The 25,430-nt window shown below is 36.2% G+C and overlaps 1 protein-coding gene across 2 annotated transcripts in view; it reads left to right on the top strand.

Annotated features, from left to right (window-relative positions):
• Window positions 1–25,430, top strand: part of CDKAL1 (CDKAL1 threonylcarbamoyladenosine tRNA methylthiotransferase) — a 422,283-nt gene that overhangs the window by 272,989 nt on the left and 123,864 nt on the right. For both annotated transcript variants that reach the window (XM_074899749.1, XM_074899750.1), the window contains one exon: window positions 6,497–6,642. In XM_074899749.1, coding sequence (XP_074755850.1) covers window positions 6,497–6,642 — 146 coding nt within the window. The remainder of the gene's footprint in view (window positions 1–6,496; window positions 6,643–25,430) is intronic.

Here is a 25,430-nt window from a genome sequence, read left to right on the forward strand (position 1 = left end):
GCTGCAGAAAGATGGGGATGAGTCTCTTTAACTGATAGAACAAGAGGGAATGACCTCAATTTGTACCAGGGAAGGTTTAGACTAGATATTAGGAAGCATTTCTTTCCAGAATGGGTTGTTAGGCATTGGAATGGGCTGCCCAGGGCAGTGGTGGAGTCCCCATCCCTGGAGGTATTTAAGAGTCGGGTCAACGTAGTGCTTAGGGATGTGGTGTAGTTGAGAATGGTCAGTGTTAGGTTAATGGTTGGACTGGATGATCTTCAAGGTCTTTTCCAACCTAGATGATTCTGTGATTCTGTAAAGTCAGCCCTACTTTAATATTGGAAGCAGGTTGTGATAGGGATAATTTTCTTATTGTGAAGTATTTTGGCAACCCCCGTTATGATACCTGTACTGGGAATTACTGTTTTTGTCAGATAAATATAAAAGGCACTTTGGTCTGCAAAGAGGCTCTTTCTGTTCTTGGGTATACAACGTATATCCAGGTTAAGAATCATATCTTTGAGAGAAACATATGTACTTGTTAACTGAGAAGGAGAGTTCTTGATTTTTCTGTGTTCAAAAGTAAAAATCAGGTAGCTAGTATTTGGTGCTGTGTATTTCCTTGTTTGTGTACTTACTCATGGGGAGTGATGCATCAAACCTCAACTGAAGCTTTGAAATATGAAATATGGTATTGTATTGTGGCATTATCTGAGTGTCACTTTTATTGCAAGAACAGCTGTTAGCCTGTCCTAATTTTTTAAAAAGATGTGGCAAGTTTTTGAAGATATCTAGATATTTTTAGTATGGCTTGGTTTGGTTTTTAAGAGATTAGGCTTAATACGTAGCCACAAGGGAGGAAAAACTGCTTAGCTAGCTAGGGTTGTCTATTTTATGAGGTTGGAAGCAGTAGAGAGATCCCACACCTAGGAGCACAGCTGGGAACAGCTAGGACTGAGCATATGGCTCTCACGGGTAGTTTTCACATCAGCAAATCACGGCTTGCAGTCTGGTTTATATCCACTTCTAAGGGTGGCCTGAGCTAATACCACTTTTTTGTTTGGTAATGTAGAAGGCATTTTTCCCATATGACAAAACAGATTTTTGCTTTCCATCTGGCAACCCAAAGATTTGATTTTAAGGTTCAAATTACACTGACCAGAATTGTGTGGGCTTCTAACTGCTCCAGTGTGACCTCCCTTCATCCTAATGACAGGATAAAGACCTGGGCTTAACTCATGTCATATTACATGGGGTGGAGGTTGCCGCTAAGCTTGCCCATCATGTTGGCTTCATTATATCTCCCCCACTTCATATACAGATGAGGGGGAGGTATTGCCTTCCACCAGTGTCCTTGGAGAGGTTTACAATTATACATCCTACACGTTCTTAGGTTTTTACAGCCCCATTACTCATAGGGGGATGGGAAGTGGGGGAAAGGCTCCCTGTTCATTAGTTACAGCAAAACTGTTATGGGCTTTCCAGACTCGACCATACTGTGTCATCATTGCCATGCCTGCGTCACTAGATCACATCTGTTCCTGAACTGTGCTGCAGCATAGGAATTTATAAAATGGACCACAGCCACTTTATCCAGACTGTGCTGGTGGTGGCACCACTGGACTTCTGAAAGACAACAGTCAATGGACACCCTTTGTGACATATCCCAAGCTAACATCTGTCACAAGGGGAAAAAGTTTTGAGGGAGTGCCGTTTTGTCAGGTTTCCATATGGATGAGGGTTTCTTTGGGCTTCACTGCTGGCAGAGGACAAAATCCTTTTGCTAGGAAGCAAGTTACTCAGATCATCATGACTCAAACACAAGGCAGAATTAAAATAATGGATTTTTGCCTACTTTGAGTTAGGGGAAGGAATCACTGTCTGAACAGCTTGCTGGTACTGACATAAACATGCACAGATATGGACGTTTATTGTCTCTGATTCTTTATAGTTTTTGTTGGTGTCATTACAAAGACCTAACCAGAAGGAGCGATTTTCTGGTTAGGTGATTAAATTTGTGTATTGTAATTGCTAGGATAAAGTATACTGACTAGATAAAGATCTTTCTGGCAGTGTGCCTTGTGTTCTGATGTACTTCAGCTGCTAAGAACTGGTAAAAATTATTTCCTGTGTGATCAGTATCCCAAAGGATATTTCACATACGTTGTTAGATTCAAAATGTAGACTACTTTTATTTTTTGTAAAATCAGCTTATAACAGATTGTGCTACTCTTTGACCTTTTTGTTCCTACATGAAGTGTCATTTTTGTGTAGTGCTTCCCTTCATTCATAGACATGTTACTAGATTCCAGGGGATAGGGGGAAAAGGCAATCAGCTGTTTCAGTCATGATTAAAGACAGAAATTTTCTTTCACAGTCATAATTTCAAAAAGTTGTTCATTCATTGCTTCCAGATGGAAATAAAATTCTATATTGCATTTTTCCTTCTAACTGAAATATGTAATTCTATCTAGTAATGCAAAATTCTTTGTAAAAAATACCCCCCCCCCCCCCCAATTATATATATATGTTTATAAAAAAACAACAGGAAACAGATGTTAAGCTTAGAATGTTGAGACACTGTAAAGTACAATTATGCATTAGCCCATGATGTCCTTCAAGTTCTCTCTGGGATATTAACTAATAGTTTTATTAAGTGATGAAATCCAGTATTCTGTGTGCAATCTGTGGTGTGGGAAAATCTTGTCAGCATTGACTAAGTATGACTGTTCAGCACATAGCTGTAATTTAATCAAACCTCTGTGGTAAAGTACTTCAGTGTAGTTTTATGTATAAGGAGCATAAAAGGTAAGACTGGAACAATTTCACGTCTTAGCTCTGGGTTAGAATGTGATATTTATATCTGAACACTTATGCAGTTTGGAAGATTGATTTATCCACATTTCTGATGTAATCATTCAAAACTTCTGTGTAGTTCATTATTCTGTTTCCTTCTGAACTGCTCACTCAGTTTCTGGTTACAAAAGTTAAATTTAAGAATGGTACTTAAGTGGTACTTAAAAGTGAGTGACAAAGAAACAGTGGGTTATCAGGTATTTCTGTCCTCTGTTTGGTTTGTGTTAACGATTTGTGTTCTGCTAAATTCACCAAGTCAATAGTTATGATCCTGAAGTACTTGGTGGGAAATTGGTTCTGTATCTAAAGCTACACAAAATATACCACATGTGCTTTAAGCACTGAAGTCCTATTGAGTATATTTCTTTATTTTAAGGCATAGATCTGAATCAAAGGACCTACTGATACATATGGCAAGCAATTTACTTTCTAAAGAATGAAAGTACTTCGATATTGAGTGACTGATGTGCATCTTTCTAAAACAAAGTGATGCAGTGGAATAGTCAATAATGGTTTTGAGCTTAGATTCATGGCTCTTACTGCATACAGGGACCTGTAGTGACAATTGCAATGTTCAGTTAATTAATTCCAGGTATTTTGTGTCCTATTAGTACATAACCAAGGGAAATTACTTTTAAAATTACAACAGTTGTGTTCTTAATTCTGAAAGATACTGACAATAGTGATTGCAGAAGCTGCATGATTTCCTTTTTAAATGGGGGTTAACTAGAAGAAGCAGTTCTGACTAGAGTCTTGTTTAACTATGGCTGCTGAATGCTATTGGTTTAGTTCCTCTTGCAGGGAGTGTAGTTGAAAGCTCCTTCTTGGCCACATCCTGCTGAAGGAGATCAAATACAAAACCAGCAAGATTCTGCACATTACAGCAAGAGAAGCAACTAGTGGATTTGGGGCTGGTTGGGTGGTTTTTTGAGATCCTCTGCATAGGAAAACAGTTTAGATTTTAGGATTTGGTTTTCACTTTTCATACTTTGCAGCAAAATTTTCATTTTTTAAGGCAAAGAAGAGAGAAAGACAAATGAACCAAATATTTTCATGTGACTAGAGAATTTCCTCACTTGTGACTTTAAAAGCCCAAACTTTGTGGTAAAACAAGGTAGTTTTTCATTCTTTACTATGTATGGTGTCTTTAACACAGGTAAATGTAAGGTAGTTATGCTTTTTTGAAGTAGTTTGTGTTGGCCTGCAATGTGTGACTAGTTTTGTACACAGTTTAGAAGTAGCTACTATCATGGAAAGAATTGATCCCTATTTTAAGGTTAAAAAGCAACCCTTTGCAAGTATGTGTTGTTCAGTATGAATGGAAAGGGGAAAGAAAAAAATCTTAGATAAAAAATCTTAGATGTTTTTAAAAACAATATTCCCTGTGTTTGTTTTGAATAGAAATGTGGTTTTTTTCCTGTCAAATGATTCTCAGCCTTACAAAAGCTGGAATAAAATAACACTTTTGTAGCTAGAAATTCTAATAAATAGTTTATTACCTTCAAGAAGAATTCACAAAGTAATCATATATTAAAGAGGCTGTTATTCAGAAGATGCCAAATTTGAGAGGAGTGAGAAAGAAAAAAAAAAAAAAAGTCTATGTTGGAGGGTGAGTTATTTTTAAGAACCAGGCTGATTCAGAAACATGTTATGAAACTTGACTTTTATTGGTTTCTTATATCATAAATTTGTTTTTGAAGATTGAATGAAGTGCTTTGAACTAAGAGATAGGCAGAATAATAGGCTTGTGGTACATAGCTTGGGTTCCAGCCCTTTTGCCATTTTTCATATTTTAGAAACATATTTTTTTACTAATAAGAAAAAAATTACAGATGACTACTAGGATTATTCCTACAAGTATCATTTACAGTATTTTCTAAAGCTTAGAAGAGAAGGGAAGTTTCCCTAATTTTGTTACTTTATTTTACAGAACTTGCTCTGCACCTTTCATTTTGAAAATATATTCCAGCTAAACATCTAAAATTAGTAAGGGCATAGGCAAATGGTTCCATTTGAAAGGGACACATAAAATTTGTATGGATGCATAGTGGCTTTTTCTTTACTCTTTTATTCATGAAGCCAGCTACCTCCAGCTTCCACCGAGAGCCAGGTTCACTATGCACAGACCTTCTATGCATCGAATTGTATGCCCACCATTATCAGTGTAGTTATTACTGTAATGTTTAGTTTACATACCCGAGATAGTCGATATTCCACTGAATGATTAACCACTTCTTAGACATTTATGTAATAGGAACTTAGAAACTTTCAAAAGTGATTTGAGAGAGTTCAGGTTTTGGATGCATATGTTTGTCAGATAAAAGGTGTGTGTTGAGAGCATTTTTTCTTCTAGCTCTTAAAATCAGTGCTCTTAAAAGGTGAGTACCTGAAAGTTAAAAGGCACGAGGGGTGTTACCTGTTCTTTGAACAATCCAGGCCAACGTTGTAGCATGACTAATATTGCTGATTAATGATCTGGAAATAATTTGTATATAGCTGCGACTTAACAACTAAATCTGGCAGCAGTATGTGTTGTCAGACAGAATATCTATGCTGTCACAAAACCCCAGGAGAAATGGTCTGGGTGAGCCTGACTGGAGTGTACAGAATGCACATAGCAGAAGATCAGGCAGTGCAGCGCTCAATCCCAGGCCATGTCCTGTTATGCTCACTGCGTGGGGAGAAAGGGAAGGCCTTAAGCGAAAACCTGGTTATGCGTGTAATATGGTTCTTTGTCATAGTTCACATATTTTTTGCAGGGTAAAGCTTAACAGGCTGTATTGTACCGTACTGCACAGAATCTAGATGCTGTTTTGTCTCAACTTTTAAAAGTATTTAAACCTTCTTGCTAAACTGTATGTCCTTAATTGTGTAAATAATAAAAATGGAAGAAATGTGACCACCATTTTCTATTCTCCATCTCGTGCTTCATCACCCAGCCAAGCCTCCATCAGGGGTTTGGTTTGGCTTTGATTTGGGGGTTTGTTTGCATTTTGTGATTACTTTTACTTTGTTTGCTTTTTGACCTTTTGTATTTGTACAAAATGTGTAACATCCTCTGTCACTTTTCAAGCTGTCACTCTGCTTTTAGCTGCCTGCTGATTCATTCTATGCATTTTATAGCCAAACACTTTCAATTTTTGGAGTCTTACCGGAAATAATACAGGTAATGTTTCAGACCAGTATTGGAGCAGGTTTACAAATGGCCAGATATACCTTAATAGCAGATGGCCAACATTAAGGATACTCAAATTAGAGACATTCTCATATTGGTATCTGAGAACTTCTTTGACAAGAAAGCAGCTAACCCTTGTCATCTTCTGAAATTAAAAACAGCCACTGCCTGAAAGCACTTATTTTCACAATACTTTGCCTCTAAAATTTTCTCTTAATTGGATAACCAATACTATGTAGGGAAGGTCATCCCTATCTCAAAAGAAATGCCATCCCATTGCATTTTTCTTATTTTCTTTTAAAACAAAATTGCTTCCAAATATTTTCACCTGTCCCTAGTGTTTCAAACTGGGCCACTGCAACTCAGTATTGTTTGGGTTTCAAAAGTATTACTACAGATACTTACCTATATATTAATTTAAAGGAGTTTTGTGTATTGTTTTCATAATGCTTTAAAGCTTTTTTCTTTTTGAATAACTCTTAGGAAATGGCGAAGATTCTCAGTCATCCAAGAGTGTATGCTTTTCTGCATATACCGGTCCAGTCTGCCTCTGACAGTGTGCTCATGGACATGAAAAGAGAATACTGTGTGGCAGACTTCAAACAAGTGGTGGATTTCCTTAAAGAAAAGTAAGTCTGCTAATATTTGAGAAAATAACAGTGTTGGGTTTTTTGCAATGTCAAGAACATGTGGCTAAAACACAATTACTTGCAACTTCATAATTAAGGTATGAAAAAGAATGAGCTGCTTTAAGCTCTCAAAGTCTTTGAGTTTTCTTTAAGCCCCTTGATGTGGTTTGCCCCTTTGCTTGAGCTTTTATAAGCATCTTAAATCTCTGCATGACATGCTTTTAATTTGTCAATATATTCCTAATCTTTTTCAAATAATACATTCTTAAATTATTTCTTAAACTACTATATATAGACTGCTTGAAGTTGAAGTTATTGAAGTCCTCTTTAATGTGGCTTTTGAGCACTGTGTACTTTGTGCACTGGAGATGATCCAGCTCCAGCAAATGTGAGTGGGTTGTTTGTGTTGTGTTTTTTTTTTTTTTTTAAATAAGTATTTTATGTCCTGTAGCTGATGCACATTTACATCAGTATAGTAATAATCTAATCTTACTTATGGGACTGATGATTTCTAGGATAATTCAAAAATTATTTCCCTTAAAAGGAGAGCTAATGGTCAGAAATAAAAGTGTATCATAATGTGTTTACTTGTGCTGACCAGAAGATGAGTGCTACATTACCTACAAAGCTTTTGTAACTGAAAGTAATAATTTAATATCCAAGGAAGTATTTTCGTAGGTTTTAAAATGTAGTAGTGACATATTTTGATGGATATTTCTGCACTGATTGTCCTAAAAATAGGGATCTGGAGAATTATTTCTGTCACCTTGTTTGGCTACTTTCTCATTCTGCTTTTTTTTGTTTGTGTGTGTGCTTGTTTTAATGAATTAAGGGCAGTGGAGTTTGTACCTTTGACTCTTTAATTGCATTAAATACTTGTACACAAAAGAATCAGCTATTCATTTTCATGTTCATTGAAAAATACATCATTCTAGCTATGTAAAACATGTCATGCAAGAGCTGCATGGGAATTATATGTAAGAAGGAAAAGCAAATTGGTACTATTTTGCAAACTATGTGTAGTTTATAGGATACTCCTATGCATCTAGGACAACTGATGGAAATGGAGCTGCTTGTCTTCATGCAAGTTGATTGGTCATTAATTTTCCACCCTCAACAGTGCACATGAATTCTTGGCACTTAATTTTCATGTGACTATGGGTCAGTGTTAGTTTTTAATTAACAGATATATTGTATTCCCATGTATCTTAAGTGGGAATTGTGTCAGTTTATGTCTTAGTTGACTTGAAGCTGATTCATTATTCTCTTCAGTAGTTTTAGCATTGGCAGCTATTATCATAACAGCAGCTGGATTTTCGATAACCTACTATAGCTGGCACATGTTGGGGCATATGGGAATTTATTAAATCATTCAGCTCTTGCACACAGAAAAGAATGAATTACTTAATAACCAAATTTAAAACAGCTGGTCATTGAATATACAGTAATCTGTGACATACGTCTTTTTCCATGGGCTTTTTTGTAATGAACTTAACAAGGAAGAAATAATTGGTTTGATGTCTTAATTTTAAATAATAATAATCTTTATTTATCCTGCTTATTAAGAAACTACCAAATTATCTCGTAGTTCCTGTTAGAAAACAATCTCCAAATATTAAGATGGAAAATTCTCTGTACCATATGGCAGCAGGATGAGGAAGCTATGCAAAGCAGAGAAAATGTTTTGGATATTTGAACATGTTCACATCTGTAAAATGTATTTTTTTTTTTTCACTTAAGAGCATAGTGTCTTCATTTGTAGTCTCTTCTCTTATGGCAGCAGCCAGCTATTACATTCCCATACAGATATTCCCATAAAGATCTCAGTACAAAGTTTGCCAGGACTTAACAATGCTGCAGACAACTCCAGAGCCAGTATAGCTAATATTAAATATGTGTTTGAACTACTTTAATAGCCAAAAGGGATTATTTCCATCTTCCATTTATCAAAAAGGAAAAATAAAACAAAAGTAGAACCCCTTATATCTCCTTTCTCTATTGCTAGGGTCATAAAGTCATGTAGGAGCTTCCTATGCAAAATGTACAGGGTCTTAGCAGTAGATTCCAAATGGCGCTTTTGTCTCTAAAACGTGACATCTGCTTTGATAGTATCTTCACTTAAAACTCTATTAAACCAATAATTGTATAGGCTGACTTGCTGTCGAAGTAAAGCCACACATCAAGAAATTATATGGTTATCAGTTAAGCACTTAAAAACTTCAGTTCAAACACCTAAGCAAATAAAAATGAAGTACAGGAAGTGAAAAATTAAGAGAAAAAGGAAAAGAATGAGCCATCTCATCTTTTTGGTTTTGGAACCCCAAAGATACCAGAGTGATTCCTGAATCTTTCTTTTTTCAATCAGGCAAACAAAAGACTCTGGGATGTTCTTCTCCCAGAAGAAGGAGCAAATTCCTTTCCTTCCTCTGGAGAGCTGGGAGTGATTGCAGAGGTATCTCCTTCTGAGAGTGAGGATTTTTTTATATCCCGCTGTGTACAGAATGCCTTACAGAGAAGCTAGAATTCTCCAAAGTAATTACTTTTTATGTTGAAACTCACTTTTAAAATAATTCAGAAAAATACTGTTGTGCAGTTGATTGGTCAGTAGCTGATCTACAGATATTTGTGTATATAGAGATCTTTTTACTGAGGATTTATTTTAGAGAGCAATGCCGTAATGGAAATGAAGATGTGCCGATTAATTTAGAAGGTGGTCCTGTACAATTTGTACATATTCTGTAGGGACTAGGGAGTAGTGCCCTAGTCCATAGTCTTTAGGGACTAATACAGTAGTCTGGAGGGACTATTTGCAAGACTGATTCCTGCATGAGATATTAATTTCAATGTGTTTGCAACTAAATACAGGATCTTCAGAAATTGCTGCTTAGTGAATTTAATCCAGAGACCAATTTAGTCTTACATCAGAAAGTCTTTTAATTGTGGTGTCATTATATCAAAATGTGAGTTGTTTTTCAAGTGATCTCAACTTTCAAGATTCATCATAAATTATATTTCTGAAAGGTGATGTTTGTAGTTGCAAAAGGAGCAAGACTGCTTTAATTATCTCCAAGTTTTGAAACTTAATCTCTTGAAATTTACTTTTGCTGATAAAACCAAACAATTTAGAATATATTTTGGTTAAAGAAACCTGGTATCTGAATGTCATATTCCGTAATTGCTTGAATAATCAGTTGTAGGAATATATATACCCATTTAAAAATCCTTAGACTGGTAATGTTTTCCAGATTTCTTGTTTGCTGTTGTTGATACTATGTTCTCATAATATATTCTCTTACCTTTCTGGTTTGTGGAGTGATTATGTTGTTCATCAAAGTTTATATTAACCTTTCCCTGTTACCGCCACTTGATAAGAGAATTGTAGAACAAAAATCTGGATGAATAAAAAAGTAGGGAAATTGACAGCGAGGCTGAAACACTATGGCTTTCTGTTTTGGGAAACAGCATAATGCTGAGGAAAAGCTGGGTTTGTCTCCTCGTTTGTTTGTGTTCTGAGATAGAAGTGTAATATTAGTTGTGGGTGTCTGCTGCTGTTCACTTGAGATTGTCTCATAATTCATACCAGAAACTTCTGAGCTTTCCAGTATCATCTGAAAGCTGCCAGAGGGGAAAGCAGCAGATCTGTCAGGCAGAAAGTTTTGGGTTTTGCACTATTTCTCTCTTCTCCTTTAAAATCAGACCTACTAGTAAGCCTGTCCTAGCCTCTTCTACTTTTAGTGGTAATCAAGTATTGATTTTTCAGCATATGTAGATACATAATTACATGCAGTTGGAAAAAGGAAATCAAGGACCAGAAGTAAATGAGTGCAGAGGAAAATAAACCACAAGCTTGGAAGGGGATTAATCACTCGGGTGTGAACTCAAATCTTACTTGCTCGGCAATTACAGACAACTGCTGAATGTCTGAAGATACTGTCCAAGTTGAGCGAAGGTGTTATATAGTCCTTTGGGACAGCTGTCCTCAGGGAGCCTCTCTTCTTCCCTGTTGCTTTACAAGGAGTCAAGCTAACAAACGGTGGATTCAGCAGGGACTGTGTTGTGTTTCTTTTGATCTTCCCTGACTTTTGTCTCTTTTGTTGCAGTGGCAGCCTGGCTGCATCTGCTCAGATGTTTAGACAGGCTGCTTCTGGGTAAAATAGTGTGACTGGGAGCAAAGTGGATTCAGCCACTGTGTCCTCCCAACTGTGCTGCATATCCACGTTAGTCTTTGTTTTTACAGCAATATTTGAGTGTCTGAATGAAACTATTCGGTCAGCTTTCTCAATATGATTTTGTCCAGTATGTTTCAGTATGGCTGCTCTTGCCTTTCTGAGCAATTTCACAAGTAGTAATTTGTTTCCCAGGTTCAAGTCTTCTGTTGTGACCTTGTTCTTATTCTGGGCATTGTAACACATACCATAAAAGCTTATGTGGGCAATCAGCTGTTTATCATATTCTCTGTCTGTATTTCCGATGTAAACCGGTATATTGCCATCCAGAAGTCTACTTGAAAACTTCTCTGTTTCCCATAGCTATTTTTTGACAGATGAACAGGGAAGAAATACCTTCCCAAAAGCTTCTTTCTATATACTATTTTTTGGTTGATCAAGAAAATTCTGAACGCTGTAAATAATGTGTAGCTGTAAGTAATTTTCTTCTGAAAGTTGTCCATATAAGTAAGCTCCTGAATAATATTAAGTCCAGAGTGGAAGATAAATGCTTAAATGAGTCATCATCAAATTTGCAGCTATTCCAGATTTTGAAACTATCCAAGGCCTTGTGGCAGTAGTATTGTCTTTATCACATTATCGTGATGGTTATTGAAACTAGACTAGGGAAACGAATATAATAATCTTAAAATAACCATTTACTATTTTTCTATACATTTTTCTACTCACTTTAAAAACACAAGTAATTATTAGGTAGACTATAACAGCTCCCTCACTTTTTTTACAGCATGAATGTTCTTCATTTTCTTTCTGAAAATGGGCTTTTGTTTCTGAGAGACATCGTTGAGCTCATTTTGCAGATGTGCAAATCGTGGCCCTAACAAACCATGACAAGTCTTACAGATTTAGGCTTTTTTTTAATGGGTTTTAGTGCATCTGTTCTGTCAGTCTAACTACTGCAAATGCAAATGTCATCTGTTTAAAATCCTTATGATGTTTTCTGCTAAGAAATTGCTGAGTGTATTTGGTACTTATCTGTAATTTTATACCTCAGTCTCGAGACTCTTCTCTGTCTTTTCTCTGTACTTGGAGTCTGAACTAATCACTTTACCAAATGTGTCTCTTTTTTGGTGTTTTAAATGGATTGAGTGTTTGTAGAAAGTATTGAATTAGCACCAAAAACTAAAACGTGGGGATCTTTCACCAAACACACACAGCATGGTTCTCATAATTAGATCTGTTGCCACTTTGTAAATTACTAGACACCATTTTATAGCATATTCTTTCATGCAAAATGCATCAAGAATATTAGAGTTTTCTGGAATGCAGGCTTTTAGTTACTCTGTTGCTTGTACATCAGGATGGTGGCTGCCAGAAGGGCATGCTTGTTTTCCACTTTTGGTGGTCCTACATGCTTTGCAAAGTGTGACTATTGAACCCTTTCTGTAACAGTGCTCGAGTAAAACATCACTTTCTGGAAGGTGAGCTATAACCTGCATCTGAAGTTGGAGTAATGTGGAAATTGCATTAGACTTGTTCTGGTTGTTATTTGTAGAACTTTATTATAGACACTTAAAAAAAAATCTATTAATAACAAGTCAGCTGTGACTCATCTGTATTGAACAACATGAATGTCTGTCAAGTTCATTGTACAGCCTTCACTTTCTTATATGTGTGCATAGATATATTACTAAAGTCTCTGGCTGCATGACTGAAAATAAACAGCCTTGTCTGTTAATTATAGCTTGACAGAAGTCTTACGAAAACACAGAGGGTATAGCAAAAGTTTTAATGACAGCAATCTCCAGAAGTTCAGATTTTCTTTTTTTTTTAGAATCTTAAAGAGCAACAAAAACCATTTACCTTGAATTAGTGTGACTTTTTCCTCCTCGGAACACTGTTTTGTGTCTTACTGTACAACGATTTATTTACTCTAAAGAGTATACCGATAATGGTGTAATGGGTTCTCTGAACTTTTGAGGATGTTTTCATAAAAGTAGTTACTTACATTTTTTGCTTAATCATGTACCCATGAGAAGAGTTGGGAATAAAGCCTGTGGAGTATTTTTACACTAGATTCTGTGCTTAATAACTTTAATTAATATGTGAGACAAGCTTTTTTGTTACCATAAGATTTTTTTTTAAAAAACAGATACTTGATGTTTCACTGTTATGCTTATCCTTGCTTACCTCTTTCTTCCAATTGTTTCTTCCAGACAACTGAATTCAGGTTTAAATGAGATTGTAAAATGCATGGGCCTAGAACTGTTCCATAAGGAATGTGACTGAGTCAACCTAGAGGACTATAACACATGTTGTAGTATGGGTATAACTAATTAAGCGTACTACAAAAATGGGAAATATAGAACTGGGTTTAAAAAAAATGAACAAACCAAACAACTCTGATATGTGCGGTAAAATAATGCTGAAATCCCATTGGAGGTCTCTCTTCAACAGTTCACAGTGCTCATTTTCAAAATCTGTCTTTCTTAAAGAGAATCATACCTTTTTTGAGCAGTAGAATTCGAGCTTCAATGTACAACATGGTAACAGTACCCAGTGTAATAAAGGGGTATTTGTTTTTTGCATATGCATATCCTACAGCTGCAGTATGTTACCCAAATTCACAGTAAGAGTATGGCTGCAATCCGCATTTTCCTGTGGCTCACTCTGTTACCTGTACATCTGTCAGACTTGTTCATGTGCTGATCACACATGCAAATATTGAAGTCCAAATTGAGTCATGCAATGTGATGTAAAAGTGTTTCTAAAGTTACAGACTGCTTTGAAGATGAGGTGGCTGTAAATGAAACTTCAACCTATTCATTTTTTGAGAAGGTACTGTTTAGGAAACTATGATTTCAAAATTTCTATATGCTCTATTAGTTTTTGGTACGAAGTCTCTCTAGCTTCTGGAGCAGTTCAGTTCTGCATACTGTCCTGTTTAAGCAGGATGTGCATGGTGCTCCTGTTTTACAGAATTTTCGTCTAAATAATACACATATTTTTCTGGAGATAGAGGATCATTGCAGGGGAGATGGCAGGTTTCTGACTCTCCTGCTACAGTTTCACTCCTGTAGATACGTGTAGAAACTGGAGGGGGAAACCTGGGCAATAAAGTGGCCAGGATGAGCACAGCTTGCTGAGTGCGGGTTTAATGGGCACACAGGGCACTCACACTTCACATGCTTTGAGGTCACAACACTGTGACATCCTGCTTTGGCCAAAGTTTGGAGGAATAATTTTTTGAATGGTTGCTGGAGAGAGAAGATATGCCCCCTTATTAAATGTAAAAATTATTTAGTCTTATTACTATACTTGCCATAAAATTTGTCTTACTTTTTTTACTGAATATAACTAGTAAAGTTGATTGGAGTGATACTTTCTGTATGTAGTTATGGTTAGGCTTTTCTTTTTCTGGGCAGTCTTTATCTGCAGTTTTCTTTTGCAAAATCCTAATGGGAGTCTTGTTAGACGATATAGTAGGAATTAGTAACGCGCATTGAATTCTCAGTTTCTTAAGTGTGGCGCGATGGTATCTTTTTCCATTTTTTTTCTTACCCTGAAGGCATGTGAATGTGGTGTTTTGGAAGTAATGATATAAAAATCTGTCATAAGGTTAAAAGAAAGAAATTGTAAGCATCATGCTGTATTAGAAATGAATCATCTTGAAACATTTAATATTGGTTTTTAATATTTGGTTTTACTTACTGAGATACTTATTACTCTAGTTATTTTAAAACACAGTAACTAAAACCACTGTGGTGTTTTTTCTGTATAAATGCTGCCATTGTATTTCAGTGTCTGGGTCAGAACTTAGAATGGAGTTGGGAGGAGTCTTAATTTGTTTTTAAAGCAATAATAAATTTATGTTTGTTTAATAACAGATTGATTTGACCTGTAATTATCGTTTTACTTTGCTCATGAGTTTTTAAGCATATCCAAACATATATTAAAATATTTAAGTATTTATTGTGTTAGCATATCAGTTACATACAAATCCAAGATGCATCATGTGTACATCTTATAGTGCAAAGATATGATGGTATTCAATTTTCAGATTTGATACGTTAAAATTAAATATTCATTTACATGTGTATATTTTTCTGATTTTCAGCATGGTATTAGGCAATAAATAAATTTAGTAAGCCATTATTTTGATCATATAGAACAATATGGAACAAGAGAATTTTTGATGAAGGTGGTAGTTGGCCAGCTGATAAGTGCTGATTGAAGTTATCTTTGAGTCAGGCTTTCAGGGAAAATATATTGAAATGAATCACTGAAGAAATAAAACATGCAGTACTTCTGTAGCTGAGCAGTACATTTAATGGTTATTTTTTTAATCCTAAAATGCTTAAATGAAGAAAAATAGTAAGTGGAAAAATGCAAAAGTTGTTAAAGCTCTTTAAAAAGCTTTACCTATACAATTAAAACACCATTGCATGCAGGAGACACAATAATTCTGGTATCCAGAAGTTTTCTGTATGCATTCGTTTGGGGACTATGATACAGGTTACTTTGGGGAAGATCAATTTTGTATTCATGTGCATTTTTTTATTGGTTTGTGAATTGTACTCATGAGTTGATGATTCACCTCTTTATAATGAGAATGAAATTTATAGTTATAAACTCCTTGTTTGTTACATGGCAAAGTAATCACAAACCCAACGTTTTAAAAGGTTTGTGCGTAAGAGTAATGACAGTAGCATATGAAAGTCTATTTTCCACAACTGAATCTCTTATCTCATGCCCTTGTAATTTTTTGGTCTTTATGTTTTGCTTCCCATCATGATGTAAAACTCTCATTTTGTTTAGGAGACAAAATTGCAATAATACAGCTATTAAATTACTTTATAACAGGAAGACGATATTGCAAATATGGTCATATGTAAAGGCACAAGAAACAATGTAAATTCTTCTCAGTCCACTTACCAGAAAATTGTGATTCAGATGCAGATTCAAGCTGCAAAATAAGTTATTGTATCCAAGCACCTTACATATAGGAGAATATAAAGCCAGTGTCTCTATTTCTTCTTAAATCTGGAGAAAATATATATTGGCAAAACCTGCAGATCATCTAAATTAATAGTCTTCTGGCTTGTTGTATCAGATGTCTCCCTGCTTGGCCTTCGAATGAGCCGTGACCCTTAGCAAGAGAGACAACTTCAGAGATCAGAACGCGATTCCATACAAACTCGCAGTCAGCTTGTGGGTAATAGCTTTTGGACAATACTAACCCCAACAGATTTGAATCGGTCTCCTACAAAAAAATTCATATTAAAAACAAATACTGATTTCTCTGAACTATTTATCTCCATTGAAGGCTTTTTGTTGTGTCAAATTTCAGCATAAGCCTTCAACTTACATAAGCAGTAAACATCACATCTTAAAATTGGGTCGTGTCATTGGTTGTAGTTGTATTGCTGAATCTGTATATGTATGTCCCACAGTTACTAGTCACAGTTATTTTTTAGCCCCAGTGCTTGGTCAGAGGAGGTCTGCTGTCTGTCAGTAACTGGCTGTTTCCAAGACACTGCAGAGAGAGGCAGACAGCCAGACTGTGGGTTCAGTTTTGAACAATAGACTGGTGTGATTTCTTTGTAGTAGTGGAATGGCTGCTGCCACACTGTTGACTTAAGTTTTTGGGAGTTCTTGACTCACATACTGAATCCTAAAAATTGCTAAGGCAGCCAGGTGAACTCTGAACTGTGGCCAGCAAACTATTTTTCCATGTAGCTTATTCTCTTGGGCCTCCCCCACCTCTGCAAGATCGTACCTAGAAACAGTGTTTATAACACTGAATGCCTGCTTGAAGAACCAGACTTCTGTTCCATTTCACCTATGTCTGTCACTTATTGTGTACCTGCATACTTTGGCGTGGGAGACAATAAAATGCAGTGCTTTGTTTAGTAGTGCTAATTTCGGTTTGTGTGATTGTTGACACTGATTGTAAAATGCTAACAGCTGGGAAAAAATGTAGCAGTAGAGATTCCTCTTTTTTAATAGTACAATACTTCAAAATGTCGATTGTTTCATAACCAGAACAAACAAATAGAATTTCCATTAAATCTCCTTTTAATCTTTACTTCCTTCCTGTTTCTTTACCTACTTGATATCTTCCTTTAAATAGTTCTTGTAATGCTAAGCTATAGCCATGGTGTAGCATAATGTATTTTACAGTCAACCAAGAATGATGGCTTGGGAGTTTTGTGACAGCTTTGTATCAGCCACTGGGGTCTACTTACAAATTTGAGTCCAAAGCTTACTTTTACTGTAGTTTATATGATCTTATGTGATAAATGGAATAGGTAAGAGGACATAGGCAAAAGAAAAATGGAATTTAATACACCAAAGTGGAAAATGCAGGTGGTGTTTTGGGTTTTTTTGGTTGGCTTTTTTTTTTTGTTGCTGCATTTAGTGAATATGCCTTAATTTTGTGTGTGTGGATAGATAAAGTGAAAATTGTGGGTGCATCAGTGCATTGTAATTTAAATGTTGTGGGCGAGAAGTTTTCGTTAACCAATATAGTTATCAGCAGAAATATGCTTATTATTATTTGTAAATGAAACCCCATAGAGTCAGGAACTAGTCTAAATTTTGGGCATGACTTTGTGACTTTTTTCAGCATTATACTTGGATGCATGCAATGTTACATATTTATTTAATTTTAATTAAACATCTAAACATTTGACTGTGGTCATAAATTATAAATTTTTAAACACAACAATAATATTAACTGTGCCTCAGGGTTATCTAAGACTAGATGGAGAAGAACATGCTTTGGAAATGTGATCCTCAGTGAAGAAGCTCTTATAACAAAACTTTAAAAGCTGTCTTGAAGTGTTAAATTATATTTCAATCACTAAAATAGATATTACCTAAAGTGATTTTCTCTGTTTTTGAAACAAGAAGAGATACTTTCTAGCACTAATTTGCAGAGCACTCACTCTTGTATGGTGCAGAGCCCTACTTCAGCATTGACAACTTTGTGTAATTGAAGCTAAATATCCCTCTGAGTCATTCCACTTCCTAATCAGTGTTGTTCACACGTGCTGTAGAACAGGGAAACAAAGTTTAAAATATTTGGCTTTTTATTTATTTGTCTGCTTTCTTCATACACTTTAACATGTACCCATGCATGCGTGTATAATATTTACTTAGTTTTTATGTTAGGGCCTGCACAACTGTATGTAATATACCTGGGAAACGAGAGTCAAGGTTTATATCTCACACAGCAGAAGGTAATTTTAACCTTGTGCTCTCCCATGGGTGTATGCCTGTGATCCCTGGACAGTTAACATTAATTAGAAATTAGTAGGGAGCAATTGTGCTTCCCCTGAAGGATCATTTCTAGCACAAATTTAAGATGAAAGAAAATTAGAAGCTGTGTTACTGCCACTCATTTGGATTATTTTCTTACCTCCTTATGATGGTAAATTACCATTAAATACTTGTTAAACTCCTGAACAAAACTTTTATGAGATTTGTTGGCATTTTCTGAATGTTAACTACTTTGAAGCATTCTGAAATTTAACTCCTTTAATATCTTTTGCTTTGTATTAATCCCTGTCAACACATATCATCTGAACAGAATATAGGTTAAAATTTACTGTTTAATTTTCTGTATTTTTTTTGTCTGTCCTAATAAGCAGGACAGTTCTAAATCTGAATACAAGCTGGTTTAGAAACAGGATTGTTCCTCCACTCAATACATATCTGATTCAGCCCATCTGCTCTAAAAATGGTTAACAAGTCATAGCTACAGCTACCTACTAGTGTTCTGTCAACTTTTCTGTGTATTAGATCTAGTTTTTAACTTGAAACAGGGTGACTATATATCAATATAAGACATTTAAAAAATTGGAGCTACAGGCATAAAAGCAATTCATACAAATTGAAACAGTTCCCAAACTATGGATTCACAGTAAAAATCAGAAATACAGATATATAGAAAATGTTACATATAGTGGAAAAGTTTATATAGGTGGCTTAATTCAAAATCCAGTGGACACAGTAAACAAAAGTTATAATGAATGATGTAATTTTACCATTAGTAACTAAATTTTTGTACATTTGCCCTTCCAGATCACTCTAGACTTATGACATAGCATACCTTCTCCCCTGCAGCAGCGCAGGGGGATGGGGAGTGGGGGTTGTGGTCAGTTCATCACCCACAGTCTCTGCCACTCCTTCCTCCTCAGAGGAAGGACTCCTCACACTCTTTCCTTGCTTCAGTATGGTCTGACTCCCATGGGAGACAGTCCCCCATGAACTTCTTCAATGTGAGTCTTTTGCATTGGTTGCACAACTACTCCAGCATGGGTCCCCTCCACATGGTGCAGTCCTTCAGGAACAGACTGCTCCAGCACAAGTCCCTCCCAGGGTCACAAGTTCTGCCAGCAAACCTGCTCCATTGTGGACTCCTCTCTCCACAGGTCCTGCCACGAGTCTGCTCCAGCACAGGCTTCCTACAGGGTCACAGCCTCCTTTGGGCGTCCATCTGCTCCAGTGTGTGGTTCTCCACTGTAGGTGGAGATCTGCTTCACTGTTAATCTCCATGGGCTGCAGGGGCACAGCCTGCCTCACTGTGGTCTTCACCATGGGTTGTAGGAGAATCTTCGCTCCAGTGCCTGGGGCACCTCCTCCCCCTCCTTCTTCACTGACCTTGGGGTCTGCAGGGTTATTTCTCTCACATATTCTTACTCTTCTTTCCAGCTGCAGCTGCACGTTTGTTGTTTTTTTTTTTTTTCCTCCTTCTTAAATATGTTATCCCAGAGGTGCTACCAACGTTGCTTATGGGCTCAGCCTTGGCCAGCAGTGGGTCTGTCTTGGAGCCGGCTGGCATTGACTCTATCACACATAGGGGAAGCTTCTAGTGGTTTCTCACAGAAGTCACACCTGTAGCCCCCCCACTACCAAAACCTTGCCACACAAACCCAATACACCCTTCTGTAGAAAAAAGTCATTGCCATTTATCATGACCTACTTTGAGCTTTGGTGAAGAGAGTAGTGCTTTGCCAGAGTATTTCAGTGTTGTACAGAAAATGTCTGAGTTGTTTGGGTTTTGTCTTCAAAAATGTTAACAATTGATATAAAATCGGACATGATTGTGTTAAGATTTACGTTCCTGATTGGTTTATGTCTTAAATAATCTATAGAGTTACGTGGTAATAAGACGTAACATGATTTTGTGCTGTTGGCTGCCTAAGATTACTTAGTCATACTTTCTACAGAATGCAGAATTATTTTGAGGGCTTTCATCATTATGAGAATAGCAGAAGCTAAACTCTGTCTTTTAACATATGTTTTCAGAAAATACAGGTTTTACTTGACAGTATTAAAGTGAAGTACAGTAATTATCACATTGAGATAATCTTTTCATCTTTTCATTAATAATGCAAATAATTTTTTTTTTTCCCAAGGAAAATGTTCAGCTCATTCTTTTGAACAAAAAATTGCTTCATAGGTTGAACTAAAGATGGATTCCAACTATGGTTATGTTTATGTAACAGTCATGGCTGGAGATTTTTTTATTCTTTTTCGTAATGTAGCATCTGTAGGGGATATGCTCCAAGCCTCCTGTCCCTTGAATAGAGTCTGCACAGAAAGTAATAGTTTTTTCAGTTTGACTTCTGGTTAAGTTAAACCATCCTGCTTTCACCTGTTAACTCTATCACAAAAACTTGTTTCACATTCACTTTAAATCCTCTTCTAATACTTCGGATGAATTCTTTTTATTTGTTTACCCTTTCATTTTTAAAGTTCTAGCCTGAGGTTTGTCCTATGGGGTTTTTTTCCTTGGAACAATAATGTAATTTTTAACTTAGTATATATTTGACTTTTTCTATTTGCCTCAAAATGCTTTTTTTAATTTTCTGGTGGACATTCCTTTATAAATAAATAAACTACCTTTACTTTGAGAGAGAAAAACACATTGCATCTAAATATCCTATCTTTGTGATAATTAAGCCCTAATCCAGAAACTCACAGTGGCATCTTCAGATAATTTACTTCCTAAATTCAGTATATTTCTTTGTCAAGGAAATCACTAATAGTCCAAGTTCTCAACTATTCCAGTAGCACCTGCATTGGCTCCACAGAAAGTCAGACTCGAGGACTTTGGTGCAACTGCAAGGTGCAAGAGCGTATGTTCTCCTTATGCAGTTTTCTATCAAGTTCCTGAGACTTGAAGAAGGCCCAAAGAAATGTCGCAATGGGAAATGGTATCTTTGCAAGTTTAATAGACACTCACAGCCCATGGCTATACTGAGATCCCCTTGTTGGACACTACAGGCTGCCATAGGTAATGCAAAATTATCTTTTTCACCAAAATAAGTTTCTTCTGGAATTATCAGATGTGTTTCTGGTGCATAGCATTTTAAAATCTTGCGCTTTTCTATCCACCTGTTCACAGGTATGAAGGGGTTTAGGCCTTTCAGTATCTTTTGGGAGTTCACTACCATCATTGTCTGTGAAGACAGCTTGTTCTTTAGCTGGAAGGAAAAAGGGGATTTGTGCTCTGATGGTTGATTCTCCTTTTGCTGTTGTTTTCCATAAAGGCAAGGTAACCCATGTAGCATTTCTGAAGTCCTTCTCCAAGGTAATTTCAAACTTTTAGTTATTTTAGGAAAGTCAGTGTGCCCTGATTGTTTTCTTAAAACTCATGCTTTCCTTTACAGATGCTTATTTTGTATCCTGCCTGTGTTTTACTTTTGAGTGTTAGGTGAGAACCCTAAAGAGCAATCCATGAGCTCTTTGTATCCAGTGATGAAGAGTTTGGACAGGTTAGCAGACTGCTCAGATTCTCACAGTAGATGAAAGGAATATTATGAAGTCATGAGTAAGGATCACCTGCTTCTTCAGCGGCTCCTTCAGTTAGACCTTACACAACTGTGGTCTGCATCATACTTTTCTATTTTTTATATGCAAAGTGAACACTTGAAGCTTCACTTATATCTTTGCTAAATGCTACCCTGTTGAGGAGGCTGCCTAGGAGAAAGCTGCATTTGCCATATCTCTCCTTCAGTCTTCGTTCACTTAGAGACTCAATATGCCTTTCTTCAGACTTTCCATATTCTTGGATTATCTAAAGTGACTGCAGGCAGTCCAGCTGAAGAACACACATCATTTACTTACCCATACTGTTTTTACTTTGAGATTGCTATCTACACATCTAATCCTTCGATTTCACCATGTTTCTAGAAGTCCAGTTTGTGGATTCTGTCTTTGAGAGGATCTGAGCAATGCCTGGTACTACATCATCAGCTGGCTAAAAGAGGAAGGCCTGAAGGATGTTCCTTTGGATACTGCTGTCATAATAAATGCCATAGTTGACAGTGCCTGCATATACCACTGTGCAATTACATGTAATCTCTAAAGTGGTGTATAGGTAGCTAACTGGTCTTTGTCTTCACTCTAGAACATGCCTGTTTTGTTATTTTTTGTGATCAGCAATCCAGATGCCACAGAGATTGTAATTTTTTTTTGTTTTAAATATTCAGCTTTCTCCAGAAGGGTGAAATATTAACACTTAACCCTATTTTTAGGCTGAAAACTGAGGTATTTTCTACAAGAAAACACAAGTGTCCTAGAAATTGAGAACTGTGAAATAAAATCAATATTTTCAAACAGTGTTTTTTTCTGCTAAGGTAAAACCCTATAAAAACCTTTAGTGAGATGCCCAACTACTCTGTCTTCTACTCATCTTAGCTGTAAACCCAACCTACTGAAATCCCTGGAATTTCAGTGCTGGCACTGAAAGTAGGGGAAGGGAGGTGTTGTGAATTATAAGGGCTTACAGTAGATCACAGAGGTTGAAATATTTTCCATTAATGGATTCAAGAGTTACATCAGTAAATAGATGCTAAAGATACATGTGTTTTTTTTTCTACCTACTTAAAATGTCTGTACCTCCTACGCACATGAAATAAGCATTTTCAGAATGCCGGTACATAGGTGGCAGCTTTGCATTAGTTACTTAATATCCTTTACATAATAAATGAGCTTAAATTGAGATACAGCTTGTTTCATCCTCAATGATCCTTATTTGCCACTTCCTTTAAACGTCCTTTTATACCATATCTTCTGTTTTTCTCAAAGTTGAAAGGCCAGCATCCATGTTAGGCCCACCAAGTTATACCCGGACACTTGATTTCAGCTTGGGACTTTACAGTGTTTGCACCTATGTTGTGAATAGTCCATCTTTCTGCCTAAGAATTCTTCATGTCTTATGTTGGTATTGCAAAGCCAAAAGGGTACAGTTGTGTCTGGCAGGCATTTGGCAGACTTTCCAGGTTCTTTAACTGATGCCCAAAGGGCATCGTGGAACGTTATGCGATTTCATAAAATTGATTCCAGTGTCACAGTCTGAATGCAAACACTCCTGTTGCCACTGAATTGATTCGATTCCATTTTTGTATTCTATTATCTCTGTCTCATAGTATGCATATTTTATAAAATTATTCATTACATTGAGGTAGATTCTGACAAGGAGAGTTCTTGGTAAGTATTAAATTCAAACTTGTCTTCAGCTTGCAAAATGAAGTATATATAACCACCTCATTCCATTCATTTGAAACACTGTTCAGTCTTTCAATATTGATTTAGTTTAATTCTGCAGCTTAAGTCTGCTTCAGTAGTAACAAGTGAGTAAGAAGTTTGTCAGAACTTGTTTCGGGGAGGTTTTTTCCCCCTGCAAATTTGAATATGGTTCTCTGATTAGAATGTTGGGAACCACAAAAATGGCATTTGTTTCATCTCTGTCAGTCTCACTGTCAAGGTACTCTCTATTTCTGTAACTGTCTCTCTAGTAATAAAAGTTTTCCAATTTTCCTTTATCAGAACTGTTACATTTGATATTCCTGTTGGAGGACATTACTGATGTCCTTTTATAATGATGTTTTTAGACTTTTTCAATTCCATTCCATCTCTTGTATAAAATTTTGTTAGTACTGCTTTTTTGACTTATACCAACTCTTTGGGGATTTCCTAAAGTTGTAATTTTCCTCCACACAAGACTGATCCTAGTTCTTGAGCAGTTGCCTTACTCCATGCTGATTCTCATTTCCTTTTCAGTAGTAATCATCCTGCCTAATCTTCTAATTGTCAGAGCCTCATAGGCTCTGTTTGGTTTCTGTGACCATGCACCAGGTCTTTCTGTCTTACCATTTCAGGATACAAGAAAATCTATTTCCCTTAATCTTCAGACATTAATCCTGTACTTTGAATCCAGTTGGTAAACCCAATTGGTAGTGATCCTATCCCCTATCTAATTACATATATTCATATATGAGAAAATACATTATTCTTCTAAGCTACATCTTCATTCATCGTCCACGGCTAATAAATTTACCTGAAATCTTGTTCCCTAAATACAGTTTTCATACATTTCACCTATTCCAATTTTAATGGTTTAGTAATGCAACAGAGCTTTGTTGTCATAAATTGAATGCTCTCATATGTTTCAGTTCTTCATAAAACGTATTTTTTTCTTTGTTTCTTCAGTGATAACAGTATATTGTTGATTTTGTGCTAATTCTCTTTTAACCTTTGGTTGTAGATTTGTTCACTGATCGGTCAAAGATAACTACTGACGATGTCAAATTTCCTTAATTAGTATTTCTCCACAGCATGTGTTTGCTAACTTCACAAGATTAATATTCCACTATTTTACTTCTTTAAAATGTGATAACACACTTACACTGTGTCTGCTCCACTGCAATATGGAGGACATCTGACACATAGAAGCCCAAGATATTTCAGGTGCCCATCTTCCAATCTTCTGTTTGACCAGCTGAGATGGTTTGATTTATCTTTTTTAAACTTCTAAATTTTATTTGGACTTCATGAATAGCTTTGGGTTTTATGGCGTAAAAGATAGTAAGCTGATATCTCTCCTCATATTGATGTGCACTATTCGTCTTAAATTTGTCTGAAATGTTTTGGATTGTCTCGTGTAGGCAGTCTACCTTTAGGCAGCAAAGCTACTGCTTGAATGACTTTGAGAGTTGTGGCTGTGTATAGCCTGTCGAAGTCAGTCCCTTCAAAAAAGGCACCTGAAATTATACATGCTTAACAGTCCATTTTATTTGAAGTTTTTGAACGTGACAAAATTTACCATTGTCCTGATAACATTGTAAACCATGCTAACTGTAATTTTTAAGGCATCTGCAACTTGGTGACACATTGGAAGTGAAATAGTTCACTGAACTGAACAGAGATAAATGGGTAGAAGCATGCCTGAGGCAACTGTGTCTTGAATTTGTATTGTTTTAACTTTGTCATTGACAAACTTACAGTCTACATTTAAAATATCATCTTTTTTTTCCCTGACTTTATGATGTCCTGTATGTGTATTTCTGGGTGTGTGTTTGCATCTGAACATTTGTTTTCAAAACTTTTCAAGGAATGCATGTATGAATTACTTCCATTGACCCCAAAGTACTAAAGTGGTTTTACCTTTCACAAAGGAATGTTCTTAAATTACTGGTAATTCTAGACAAAGGAGAATGTTTTCCAAAGTGTTAAGAACAAAAAGTGTGTGCGAACCTGGTTAGTTGAGGTCATATTTCTGAAAAGTGAAATAGGAGATTTTAGAGCTGTTTTCCTGGGGATTTTGGT

This window comes from Athene noctua, chromosome 2, assembly GCF_965140245.1.
Source record: "Athene noctua chromosome 2, bAthNoc1.hap1.1, whole genome shotgun sequence".
NCBI lineage: Eukaryota > Metazoa > Chordata > Aves > Strigiformes > Strigidae > Athene > Athene noctua.